The following is a 14,623-nucleotide window of genomic DNA, read 5'->3' on the forward strand; positions in this document are numbered from 1 at the left end:
GCTTGCAAGCTTTTAAGATCCCAGTTGCTACTCGCCCAAGTAGGATGTGGAGCAATGATTTTGTGTAGTATGTTATGCGAATTGAGCTTGATGTCCCCTGTAACCATGGTCCTGAGCCCACAGGTCCAACTACTCACTCCTTCCAGGTAGCTGGCTATGGCCAAGGAGTCACCACAACCTTGTGCCTTGTCAGCTGTACTACATACCTGGACATTCTTACAGAATATACAAATACGTTTGTAGAAACATCATCAGACCTTATACAATTCTTGGCAACAGGTTACAGCAATATGTGGGTAACTGGGTTAATAAGGTGTGGGATACTTATCAAAGCAGGGAACTCTTTTACCTCCAGTGACTAACCACCATTTTGGTTATGCTTGGGGATCCTAAGTCCAAATTCTCAGAGGCAAAGTGAACAGGAATCATAGGGTTGGAAGGAGAAGATGGAATGAAACCCAGAGTACAGGCTAAACATATGAAGCCTCTGATAACTCTCAGCTGGCAGGGGTGGTGAGTGGAGATGGACAGAGGCTATGAAGGGAGAAAGAAGAACAAGAGTTGGTAGAGGAAAGAAGATTCCATGAGGCTTTAAAACAGCCTGAAGTCATTCATGCTTATTAAAAGCTGTAAATCACAGTGTTGGAACCTACCATACTGAAGGTTATTGGCTTTTTTGAGCCAGGAGTATACATTTCTTTGAGTGATCTGCTTTGAGGACTTAGTACTATGTTTAGTGTGGTGACATTGAGTGCTGGTTGCTGAAAGTAAGCATGCTTGTTTTGGGAAAAGACTTGCTAACAGCATCCAGCTCATTGGGTCAGTTTGCTTATCCTCCCCTTTCCCTATCTGTACTTCCCTAATATCACATAGACATCTCTAATAATGTGCAGGGTTGTTAGACATCTCAATGCCTATGCTCCCTCTGGCCCCTTCTAGTTTAACTGTACTACTGCTGCCTCTAAGAATGAGCCAGCGCTCTGCCCACTTCTCTGCAGGAGAAGAGCATTCAGGATTGTTTAGGGGATGTATTGTAACCTCTTGGTAGTTGCCTAATGAAACAATTTTATTCTATTTCATGCCATAGGAATTTCTATCCGGCGTCATCGGATTTGTCTCCCACCTCCTGATGATGATCAGTTTTACACTGCGTATCATTTCAATATCAACATAGACATTGTCTTTTATGGCCGGACGTTCAAGATTTATGACTGTGATACATTCACAAAAAACTTTTTGAGGAAAATAGGAGTCAAATTAAACCTACCAGGGAAGTGCCCAGAAGACCCTTATATGAAATTTCGGAAAGAGGTAAGAACCTAATACATTTGTGAGTTCTAACCTTCAGAATGAGAATCCTTTTGGAGAGTCAGGAAAGGGTATTGGTGCTTCTGAGGCAGGTGTGAAAGAGCTTTTGGGGCCATAGTTACTCTCTGTCCTGTTCTCCTTTGGGCTGGAGGTAAGAGTGGATGTCAGCCTTGGAGCAGGAAGGACTCCTCATTCTCCCTCTGCCTTCCTTACTCTTTCGTGCCGCGCCTCCCTCCAACTCCTCTATTTCCCCACAACCTTCCCCCTCATGGAGATTCTTCCTTCCAGGCAGTAGGAGTCTTCCATGAACCACTGAGATGGGACAATCTCTAGGAGCTCTAGATAGGCTTTGTGATCTCTGACAGTATCAGAGTTGAGCCAACACTTACCTGGCTTGTCTCTTTCCATGTTAGTTGCATACCTCCCAACTCTGGAAAATCTTTGTGTCTTATAACTAATTTACTGAACCAGTCTTTGGGTATACCTTTTCCTTCTTCCTTAGGACTCCCAGCTTCTCTTATGGTGGCATTAAATGCAGAGGTAATCTGGAGGAATGAGGAAAGATATGATTCGGATATATCCCCATTATAAAAGGATGCTTGTCTTCAAAGTCTGACACCTGTTAGTGGAGAGAGGAAATAATCAGTGTCATTAATGTTAGTGTTGTCTTTTGAAAGGTTTTCAATGATCCCTTAGCCCAAATTTTATGTTACAGAAAAAGAATCTGAACACTGGAAAGGTAAAATGTCATGTGAAAACTCACACAGTTATTCAGTCTCCTTGCTGGCACTTGAACTCAAATCTCTTGATTCTTACCCTGATTTTACATTATTGTCTTTTGTTTCCCTCCTATCTTTTTATTAAAGCATGATTACATATAGTAAAGTGCACAGAAATTAAGTGTACAATTGGATAAGTCTTAAAAAAATGCATGCATCCATGTAACCCACGGCGAAATCAAGAAACAGAAAGTTCCTTTGTACCTCTTTCAGAGAGTTCCTCTCCCCACCTCAGAGCAACCACTGTTCACATTCCAATCCCATAGATTAGTTTTGTTTGATTTTTATTGTTTTTAAACTTCATGATTCATTTCCTTACAGAAAGAGAGATAATCTGGAATAAAATTCTCCTTTGATTCTGCTTTGATCTCTTGTTAAAAGCTGCATTTAGGATCATTCATCTATTATCTCTTTCCTGCTGCCTATTATTCTAGCCTCAGCAGAATTATTCTTTAATGTTTTAGGCATACAGCTTTACTGAGAAATATGTATTATTGATCCTGGAATATCTAAAATGAAATCCCTGTGGCATTATACCTATGTGTATTGGCTTGCAAGGTGGTTTTTCGTTTGCATTTGTTTATATTTCCTCCAAATACCCTGGATGAAAAAGTCTATATAAATACAAAGTCTTTAGAACCAATAGAGAGAACCTAAAAGAAATGAGTCCATATGAAGTACAGTCCTTTGCATATGGCTGTACTCATTAACAGTTGGATGACATGATAGTCATTTTGAATGATGATACATTATATGAAATACACAAAGCAGTGTTATTTCATACATTTCTAAGAAAAAAAACATTCTGTTTTGTGCTGGGAATTAAGAATAAGTCCCAACAACAGTCAAGAAACGTTTTAAACAATTTCTTTTCAGATTGGCAGAATCATTTTAGCATTTATTCCCTCCAGGAGAAAACCCTTCAACAAATATAGAAATATGTGGAAAATTAGGAGTTTAATGGGAGGCTTTTATATTGACTTTTGTGCATTTACTTCTCCAGTGTTTGCTGCCTTGAAATGTAAAGTTAAAATTAAGCAATTTCATTTAAACTGAAAAGAGCTCCACTGGTATATAATCAATAATGTATTTTGTAGAGCCTTATAATGCCAAAGAAATATTTTTCAATCAATGGAAGTAGAGGGCCTAGAATTTAATTTTAATACCCAGGATAAGACTGAAGAGACTTGGTCTCTCCTTTGCTTTTGGGTAAGACTGAACCTAAATTTCAAGAATTTACCAGTAAGATTGGGTAACCAAAATTGGCAGTATACATCTTATCTCCCTTTCCAACGAATACTTCCTTATATAATGATCTTACTTAGCTACAGTCAGATAGAATGGGGACTGAGAATATGCAGAGCCATGTAGACTGCCAAGCTACTGATTCCTGGGGCAGAGGATGAAACCCAGACAGTAGTTCTGTGCTGAGCCAGAAGGTCTCCATTTGCTCTACTCATGTTTACATTGAGCTTTCATATCCTCAATGGCTCAAGTTTTTGAGCATAATAAAACCTTAAATAAATTCCTTCCCTTTTGCCTTCATGAAAACCTTTGCATAAGAAGGACATATAGATAGAAATTTGCAGAGAAAATACAAATGATGTTTTGGGTTGAAATATAATAGAGTCAAATGCACAGATCTTAAGTGGCCAATGGCTTGACAAATGTAAACAACTGAGTAACCAACATGAAAAATAAGATACAGAATATTTCCATCACTCATAGAAAGTTCACTTGTCACCCTTTCCAGTTAATCCTCTGTCTAGAGGCCATTACTATTCTAATTTCTATCACCATAGATTAGTTTTGCCTGTTCCTAAATGAGACTTTTAAGTCTTCACCTGGGAAAAGTCAGTTTTCAAAAATATTGCAGATGTATAGTATACTAAAAGGAGCTCTGGTGGCTTAGTACCTAAGTCGGATCTGACTCAACAACAGTGCCTTGCGTTGTGTTTGCATTTTATAGTATACTAAAATAATGATTAATATAAAAAGCTTCTTAATACTGGCTTGTCTGTATTTTTATAATTAAAGCTGGTTATATGTTCATACACATGTATGTCATAACGAAAAAAATAAACAAACTCACTGCCCTCGAATTGGACCTGACTCATAGCGACCCCTCCTTGGGTGTTCAAGGCAGTATCACTATGGAAGTAGATTGCCTTACCTTCCTTCAGAGAAGTGGTTGGTGGATTTGAACCGCCAGCTTTCTGGTTAGCAGTCAAATGCCTTAGGCACTAAGCCACCAGCACTCCCATGTATGTCATAGTGAGTTGAAATTTTTTAAAATATCACAGAATAGTCTATAGAAAAGATATCTTTATGTCATTTGATTGGTTGCATCCCAGAAATGATTATGCAAAACCTTGAATTCTTATTTACCTTTTCTCCATTTGCAGATGAAAGATCGCATGAAGCCCTTACGTCCCTATCACTCCTTCGACACCCGGAAACAGTTCCTTGACTATGATAGGCAGGTTTTACGTTTCTTTTGCCTGTGGGATGACACAGCCTCGGAATTTGGGGAACGTAGAGAACTCGTCTTGTATTACTATTTGTCTGATGATACCATTGAAATCAAGGAATTGCTGCCACCCAACTCAGGCCGCAGTGATACGCCATTGTGCCTTCAGAGGAGAAAGCTACCCAAGGTGAACAGTGGACAAAGAGCCACTTACCAAGTTTGCTTGTGGGCTGAAAGACTTAAGTCACTGTGTGGAATATCATGTGTTAAGAATTTGTAATAGCAGTTTCTATATGTTAATTCAAGTATTTAGAAAACTTTTATTTTGTGTCTGGGTAGTGCATACAGTTAAGTGCTCAACCACTGGCTGAAAGGTTCATGGTTTGAACTCAGTCAGAGGCACCTCAGAAGAAAGGCTTGGTGATTTGCTTCCAAAAGATCACACAGCCTTGAAAACCATATGGAACACAGTTCTGTGCTGCCCTTGTGAGGTTGCCATGAACCAGAATTGATTTGATGGTAACTGTTTTTTTTTGGTTGTTGTTGTTGTTATGTGCCGTCGAGTCGGACCCGACTCATAGCGACCCCCCCTTGGGTTTCTGAGGTGGTATTACTACGGAAGTAGATTGCCCAACCTTCCTTCCGAGGAATGGCTGGTGGGTTTGAATCGTGCAGCCTTCTGGTTAGCAGTCAAGTGCCTTAGGCACTACGCTACCAAAGCTTCCCCCCCCCCCTTTTTTTTTTAATCATCAGTATAAATCTATGAAAGTACTACAGAGGATGTGACAAATTGGAGTTGGAACATTCTGGGCTTAAGGCAAGTAAAGGAAGTAGTCAAATGCAAGAGAAAATACCTACTCATCATTGAGTTTACAATCAGTCTTACGAAGGTAAATACATCGCTAGTGAAAGAATTGCTTATGACCTTGGGTTGAGGCACTGACCTTTGGCTCCTGCAGCCTACTGAAGAGATCTAATGTGTTGATCAGTATTGTGAACTCACATATACATACAGTCATGCTTCATTATCTCTGAGGGATTGGTTCCAGGACCCCCTGTGGATACCAAAATCCACAGAAGCTCAAGTCCATTTTATAAATGGTGTAGTTTTTGTGTATAACCTACCCACATCCTCCTGTATACTTCAAATCATCTCTAGAGTCTACTTAAAATATCTAATACAATGCGGTGGTGTTGTTTTTATGTGCCATCGAGTTGGACCCGAGTCATAGCGACCCCTCCTTGGTTTTCCAAGACAGTATTTATGGAAGTAGATTGCCCAACCTTCCTTCCGAGGAGTGGCTGGTGGGTTTGAACCGCCAGCCTTCTGGTTGGCAGTCAAATGCCTTAGGCATTACACTACCAGAGCTCCTAATACAATGTGAGTGCTATGTAAATAGCACTTTATGGTCCTTCTTAGACTTTGAGGGATTGCTTTGACCACTTAATTGCTTTTTTTTTTCCCTAAATATTTTTGATCCACAGTTGGTTGAATCTGCTGATGCAGAACTCATGGATGCAGAGAGCTGATTGTACACACACACACACACACACACACATATTCATATGCACCCATGTACCCACATACACAGTATACACAGCCATACACATAGGAGTGACTTCTGAGTGTAGCAACCAATCACCAACTAGCCACTGGCTAAAAGCAATGATAGAGTTTTGTATTTTATTTACTAAATATTAAAAATAATTTGTGGATTGATTTCTGCAAATATTTACAGCTGTTTGCAAGTTAATGTAAATTGGATGTAGCAGAAATGGCACAAAGACAGAAGACCTGGGTTAGAATTATAGGTCTGCCACTTAATAGCTATGTGAACTTGATCAAGCCAGTTAACCTCTCTGAGCTTGTTTCCCCATCTCTAAAATGCCCTCCTCCTGAGCTAATTGTAAGGACTGAATGAGGTAGCATAGTTTAAAAACGCTATATGAACTCACTGCTGTCGTCAGTCCTGGCTCATAGCAACCCCTCCTTGGGTTTCTAAGACCGTATCTCTACTGAAATAGATTGCCCAATCTTCCTGCTGAGGAGTAGCTGGTGGGTTTGAACCACCAGCCTTCTGGTTAGCAGTCAAATGCCTTAGGCACTATGTCACCAGAGCTCCTAAAAACACTATATAAAGACCTATAAACATCTGTAAAGGAAACATAAAAATATATTCACAGTTATATGTTATGTTTTAGTTCTGTGGATAGCATCTTTTTTTTTTAACTTAATTCTTAACTGCTATTGAAAAGGTTATTGTCACACTCGTTTCTGATGCAAACAACTGCTGGCCATTTGGTCCTCACAGGAGGCTCTCCCAGATTCTCTGAGCCCACTGCCAGAAGTCCTGCTGTGTTGCTTGGGGGGTGGAGAGAGGCAGTATTTGTCCCAGAGGGGGCTCTGGGAAATGCACAGCAGGTGGCCAGGAGGTGCCAGGAAAACCTTTTTAAAGATTGGCTTTGAAAAAGAGGCTAAATATAAAATAATAATGACACACCTGACATTTTCAGTGTGCCTTCACATAAATTGCTTCATTTTATTTATTCATTCAACAAATATTTATTGAGTGCCAACTGTGTGCCAGCTCTGGGGTTACATTCTACTTCATGAAGCTTAGATTCTCCTGGAAAAGAGATACAATAGGAGTGGGTGTTGCCTTGACACTCACAACATCCTTTGAGAAAGGAATGAATAAGTACTATTGTTGCAGTTAAACAGATGAAGAAACTGACATTCCGGGAAGATAAATACTTGGCCCAAATCATGTAGTTATTAGTAGTGAAGAGAGGACTTGCATCCAAGTTTACTGTTCTACCTTCTGTGACTGATTTACACTACATGCACCATACAATGTACACATTTAAACTTACATTTTATGCCACATGTATCAGGGTTGATTCAGATCACTCATCTGGATGTAATAAACTGATGCTACCAATTCATGGAAGTTAATTAAGATATTTCCTGCAGCTCACACAACTGCTTGGATCCCCTCCAAGGCATGAGGGATTTGCTCCAGGCTACAGTTTCTGTGAAAGACTGACAGTCTACTGCTCTTTCCCCCCTCACAATGCTGCCTCTCTCAGCCAGCAAGTACTTGCTGAACTCAGGGTTAGGCAGGGGGCTAAGCAGGAAAAAGGAAAGAAATGAGTTGTTCATTCAGTGAAGAGAAAGGATGACTTCTGATGAAGCAATTAGAGAACCAGAAGGCTGACAATTCAAACCCGCCAGCCACTCCTCAGAAGGAAGGTTTGGCAATCTACTTCCTTGGTGATACCACCTAGGAAACCCAAGGAGGGGTCGCTGTGAGTCGGATCTGACTCGATAGCAGTGAGAGAAAAGTGGCTTAGCCCTGTGGGAGGTGCTGTTGAGGTTTGGGTTGGGGACAGGCCAGTAGGATGGGAAGGACCAGGGGTAAAGATGGGACTTCATCAAGGCCTGATGGTTGGAGTGCAGACTTGGCTTACAGGAGGTGTAGAAGCATAGGGAAAGGTGGATGTGACAGAGAAAAGCCACGCAACACACATTTTCTGCTTGAGCCCTTCAACAGTTCCATCTTTGTGGTTAAAGGCCATCTATCACATGTTGTTTTGATTTTGTCTTCCAGCATGGCCCACCTGGAGTCTTTCAACCAGGTGAGATAACAGATCAGACAGTTCTCAACGTGTATGGGGGCTACGCAGTGAGCCGAGTGCATGGCTATCTGTTGGATCAATGCAAGGTGAGGGATCTCACATTTTATTACTATTCTCATTGTTACTTCTTTGGAATCTGAACTGTGAGATGAGGGTACATATTCTTGTCTTGTGAGATTGATTGTGAATGGAATCTATGAAAAAAATATGCGTTGTACTATTCATCATTGAATAAACATGCTTAAATGCATTCATAGTATATGCGTTGCATTGCTATTTGCAAATACTACATTACAAACAAAAATTTAAAATATTAGCATTGATTGCTTTTTGACTTGATTTCAAAGATTTTAGTTACAAATGATGTGTAATTGAGGGTTTTTTGTTAATTTCTTTTTCCCTTTGGGAAAGGGCATCTTGTTTCTTGCAGGATCTGTGGTGTCAATACTGTGTTCCTTTGTGTGTGTGTGTGTGTGTGTGTTTTTCAGCTAGGAAAAGACGACCAGGAATTTTACAAAGATAGTGACCTGGCTGTAGGAGCCACCATCAACGTGTGGGGAAGAAAAGTGCTCCTTTGTGACTGTGACGATTTTACGAGGTGTTATTATAAGAATAAATATGGAATTGGTAAGTGGTACAAATATCAACTAGAAAATAACATTTAAAAACTGAATCTTTTTTCCCTAGTTAAGAATTTTTCCTTGAGTTTAAAATGCTAAGCTCGTGATGACTATTGTTTCTTGAGCATTTATTGTCTAATTTGTTCCTAACAACAGTTCTGTAAGGGTAGGTTCATAGCTCCCTTTTAAGGATGAGGCAGCTGAGGCTTATAAAGGGCTAACTTGCCTAGGGTCATGCAGCTAGAAAAGGGTGATCTAAGATTTAAACTTAAATCTGCCTAATGCCAGAGGCTTATATTTTGCCATCCTCTGCCTCACTACAATATGGGATAAATATTTTGGTTGGTCAGTTGAGATGGAAAGCTAAATGCTGTTGTTTTTTTTTTTTTTTCATTTAACTCTGGCTTATCACAATGGGTATACTTAGTTAAGTTCTAAGAGAAATCAGTGAGCCAGTTTGCTGTGCTCAACCAGATGTCCAGCTTCTCTCCTCTTAGATATCAATTCCATTCAGGTCATGTTAACTTAGCTCAGAATGAAAACCAACAGCAGTGAATAAGGAAGACTGAAAAAAAAATGTTGCTTTGAATTATGGTGTTGGCAAAGAGTATTGGATATTCCATGGACTACCAGAAGAATGAACTAATCTGTTTTAGAAGAAGTACAGCCAGAATGCTCCTTCGAAGTAAGGATGATGAGACTTCATTTCATGTACTTTGGACATGTTATCAGGGGGGACCAGTCTAAGGAGAAGGATATCATGCCTGGGAAAGGAGAAGATCAGCAAAAAATGAGGAAGACCCTCAATGAGAAGAATTGACACAGGGGCTGCAACACTGGGTTCAAACATAGCAAGGATTGTGAGGATGGTGCAGGATTGGGCACTGTTTTATTCTGTTGTATAGAGGGTCACTGTGAGGCAGAACTGACTTGATAACACCTAACAAGAACAACATTGTTCTCAAGTAAGTATTAATAGATTTGAACATTTTTGCAAACATTTATTTTTATTAGTACATTGGAAGTTTTTGTTCATGTCTGATACATAGAAAAAAAATTACAGTGCAGCTAAACAATTAAGTCCCCCCACTCCTCTGGTTTTATCTATAAAGAATAAATTGGAGGGAGGAAAGATTTGGCAGTTGTGTGGTTATTATTAAAAAAAAAAAAACCTCACTGTCATTGAGTCAGTTCTGACTCATAGCGACCCCCTTTGAGTTTCCAGGGTGGTAAATCTTTACGGAAGTAGATTGCCCTGTCTTCCTTTCAAGGAGTGGCTGGTGGGTTTGGACCGCCAACCTTCTGGTTAGCAGTCAAATGCCTTAAGGTCTAATTCAAAACAACTTGTTTCAGGTTAAGTCAAGTTCATTAGGACTCATTTTTAAAAATGTATTTTGATGTTATTTTTAAATCAACATACAGTAAAAGTTGACTTTTTTTAAAGAGTACAGTTCTTTGAATTTTAACACATTTATAGATTTGTGTAACCATAATTGGAATCATAAAAAATAGTTTTATTATCAGAAAAACCTCTCATGCTATGCCTTATAGTCATACCCTCCTTGATTTAATATTCTCCATCACTGTAATTTTACTTTTCTAGATTGTCATATAAATGTAACCTTTTGAGACTGGCTTTTTTTAAAAAAAATTTTTTTAAACACAACAAAATGCCTTTGAGATTTATCCAAGTTGTTGCATATGTTAATAGTTTGTTCCTTTTCGTGCTGAGTAGTATTCCATTGTTTGGATGAGCCACAGTTTTTTAATCTATTCACTCATTGAAGGATATTTGAGTTGTGAATAGAACTACTATAAACATTTTTGTATATGTTTTTGAGTGGATAGATGTTTTCATTTTGTAGGGTAGATACCTGGGAAGTGGGATTCATTTCTATAGATTTATAGAGCAATTTTGGGAGAAATGACATATTTACTATACTGAGGCTTCTAATCCAAGAACATGGTATGTCTGTTTATGTAGGTCTTTTTTGATTTGATTCATCAGAGTTTTGTTAGTTTCAGCATGTAGATCCCACAAATGTTTTGTTAGATTTATACCTTCAAGGTTTTTTTTTTTTTTTTGAGATATTGTAAGTGGTATTGTTTTAAAAATTGTTATTTCCCAATTAGTCCAGTGAACTAGTGGACCATGTGAACCCCAGGCTCCATGACCATGAAACCACAACTAGATGGTACACAGCTATCACTGTGGAATGCTCTGAAAGGGATCACAATAGGAGATCCTGGATAGTGTGGGGGAAGAGTATGGTACAAAACTCAAAATCATAAAAAAAGACCAAGATTACTGATCTGAAAGAGGTGGGTAGAACCCCCACAACTCTGGCCCTTAGACACCCTTCAAGTCTGGAACTGAACTCACCCCAGTGGGTCAACTTTCAGCCAAACAATACACAGGCCTATTAAGGTGAACAGTAATACCAGGAAGATATACACTCCTTAGAATAGTCAACCATAAGAGATCAAAAGGGCAGCATTTGTCCAGGAGGCAGAAAAATAAAAAGCTCAGGAGGCAGGAAGAGCTAGGAAAGAAGGACAAAGAAATTGTAAAGGAGGAAGTGAGGAGAGTGCTGCTACATTGTAGGAACTGCAATGAATGTCACAAAACAAGATGTGTAGGAATTATTGAATGGAAAATGAATTTGCTGAAACTTTCATTCAAACCAAACCAAAATCAAACTCACTGCTGTGGAGTCGGATCTGACTCATAGCAACCCCTCCTTGGGTTTCCAAGGTAGTATCACTACAGAAGTAGATTGCCCAACCTTCCTTCCGAGGAGTGGCTGGTGGGTCTGAACTGCCAGCCTTCTGGTTAGCAGTCAAATAGAGCTCCCAATCACAGAAAAAAAAAATGATTTCCAGGATTCATTACAAGTGTCTAGAAATACAGTTGCTTTTTATGTGTTGACTTTGTATCTTATAATCTTGCTAGATTCTCTTAGTTCTAGGAGGTTTTTATTTTTTCCTGTAAATTACTTGGAATTTTCTAGAAGACTATCATGCCATCTGTAAATAGGGACAGTTTTGTTTTTCCTTTCCAATAATATGCCTTTCATTTCTTTTTGTTGCCTTGTTTTATTGGCTAAGACTTATAATGTGATGTTGAATATGAGTGGTGATAACAGACACGCCTGTCTTGTCCCTAACCTTAGGGGCACATCCTTCAGTCTTTCACCATTATGTATGTTAGTTGTAGGTTTTTAATAGATGCCATTTTTCAGGTTGAGGAAGTTCCCTTTTATTGCTACTACTGAGGTTTTTATAATGAGTGAATGTTGGATTTTGTCAAATGCCTTTTCTGAATCAATTGATATCATGCCATGTCATTTTTTTTTATGCTGTTAATATGCTGGATTACACTGGTTGATTTTATTGTGGTTAAATATATGTAACAAAAAAATTTCCATTTTAATCATTGTAAAAATGACATGGGAGAGACATCTGACCTTTTCTAACTTCACAGGATAGGAGGAGGATCATTATCTGTATCAACAGTCCAAGGCTGATTCCTGTTAGGTGAAGGTCAGACATGCCTCCACCCTCCAACCTTTTTACCAATTCTGGCACCAACTGTGCCTCTCACAGCAGTCTCTACTCCTCTGCTGGGTTTGATAATTCATTGCAATGGCCTCACAGAACCCACAGCCAATACTCATGATTATGGGGTTTATTAGGGAAATAACAAGTTACAATTCAGGATCAGAAATGACTCAGGATACAATTCTTCAATCAGTACAGCTTTTCAAGCCCTGGAAGGAGGTTCTTCTGCCAGGTCTTCTGTTGGGTCTCCTGCTGCTGTTTCCCTATTGCTGCCTCTCACTGTATCTTGTCATCTCAGCAAAGTTCTACAGCTTTCTCCATCTCCTGAGTTAAGGAGGTTCAGAACAGGGATCATGGGTCCAAAGGACAAGCTTCACTCCTGGCTCTTCTTTCTTGATGGTAGTGAGATTTCCCTTTTCTGCCTCTGGGATGGGTCATTTTAAGCCTGGCAGGAAGGCAAAACTAACCAATCCCCACGTTAGGGTTCCATACACCTTATTTGCATGATCCCACCCCACAAGGATGCCATGCACCTTACTTACATTATTAGCATGCTATCCAATCTGCTAGGCCACAAGCACCTCACATTTGCATAGTTCCACCGAGTCATCTGGTGGAAGTCATAAAGACCATAGTTGGAAGGACTGTAATCACTAATTCACTGCATCACAACCATTTTGAAGTGTTCCCTTCAGTGACATTAATTCCATCTCTGTATTTTACACAGTAGCTGATTGTTGGATATTGAAACAGCCATGCATATCTGGAATAAACCCTACTTGGTCATGATATATTTTTCCTTTATATATTGTTGAATTTAGTTTGCTAATATTTTGTTCAGGATTTTTGCATCTGTGTTTAGAGAAGATGTTGATATATAGTTTTCTTGTACTTTGGTTGGGCCACTGAGCTAGGTGAGGTAGGAGGTTCTTAGTCCTATAACTTCCCTCTGAACCTTGGTGTACTACATTCATATAAGCACAATTTCCCGGGAGATGAGATAAACCCAGAAGCAAGCACAGCTTACAAGACAAGGTGCTTAGTTTCCCGAATGAGATGAGGCCAAACTTATGTGCCTTGGAGTCCCCATTATGTAGTCTTCCTGGCCTCCTGGGAATATTTATATTATAGGGGAAGGTACATTAGAGCTTTCAATAAAAAGAACTTTTAATTTAATTCTTATATTCATAAGAGAATTTGTTCCCTGTATTTGCATACCAGATTACTCAAGATTTGGGGCCCTACAGGAGCCAAATTGGTGACCTCTTCTTAATTTATTTTGTAAAATCAGTCCTCTTTAGTTAGCACAGTCAGGCATATTTGCTTTGGGTACTATGGACAAGAGGCAACCAGGAATGTGCAGACATCAGAGAAACTGCTACTAGTGAAACAGCTGGATGCATCATGCATTGAAGGGTTAGGGAAGAGAATTTGGCCTTTAATGAATGTAGATCCTTGTTTATAATGAACAAGTCTTCAGTGTAGACTTGAAAATTTGAAAAAAAAAATATAATTATGTGTCACTGGTTGGGCAATCTACTTCTGTAGAGATACTGCCTGGGAAACCAAAGAAGGGGTCACTATGCATAGGATCTGACATGATGGCAGTGAGTTTGAATTTTTTTTTTTAAATCATTTATTTGTTTCCTGCTGAAAGATTATGTTAATATAAAGGATACGGCGAAGGTTCCAAAATAGCATGATCTGGTCTTTTCAACCTAAAATGAAACATTTGTTTAATATTTGTCCAGTCAGCTTGATTTTGAAACTGTCAAAGTTGTATTTAGGAAAATGAATGTAGTGCTGGAGAGACACTATACATTGCTTGTCTCCTAATGGGTTTTACAGGGAGCTTGCAGAGGAAGTGTGAATTCACTGCTGCATGCCAAATCTAGCCCATCTCTGGTTAAATAGATCAGTTTTAAATGCCCTGTGGTCCATGTAAATTGAGACCCACTGCTTAATTTCTTTCTGTTTACTTCTTTTGCTCACTCAAAACAATAACAAAAAAGCAGATTGTACCTTTAAAGGAGAACCTTATGCACTTAAAGAGAAAATTACGTAATTACATAATTATAATGCTTTTCATAGTCACACTGACCTTTTATATTTCCCATAACATGTAACATCCTATTTAATAGACACTATAAGGAGCTCTGGTAGCATAGTGGCTAAAGCACTTGACTGCTCACCAGAAGGCTGGCGGTTCAAACCCACCAGCCACTCCTCGGAAGGAAGGTTGGGCA

General features: G+C 39.2%; 1 protein-coding gene across 1 annotated transcript in view; it reads left to right on the plus strand.

The window, feature by feature from the left end:
* The window catches only part of EFHC2 (EF-hand domain containing 2), a 233,751-nt gene that overhangs the window by 91,055 nt on the left and 128,073 nt on the right, over positions 1–14,623 (plus strand). The window contains exons 4-7 of the mRNA XM_007955608.1: positions 1,088–1,311; positions 4,493–4,744; positions 8,169–8,282; positions 8,685–8,823. Coding sequence (XP_007953799.1) covers positions 1,088–1,311; positions 4,493–4,744; positions 8,169–8,282; positions 8,685–8,823 — 729 coding nt within the window. The remainder of the gene's footprint in view (positions 1–1,087; positions 1,312–4,492; positions 4,745–8,168; positions 8,283–8,684; positions 8,824–14,623) is intronic.

This window comes from Orycteropus afer, unplaced genomic scaffold, assembly GCF_000298275.1.
Source record: "Orycteropus afer afer isolate SDZICR_OR568_19922 unplaced genomic scaffold, OryAfe1.0 scaffold00517, whole genome shotgun sequence".
NCBI lineage: Eukaryota > Metazoa > Chordata > Mammalia > Tubulidentata > Orycteropodidae > Orycteropus > Orycteropus afer.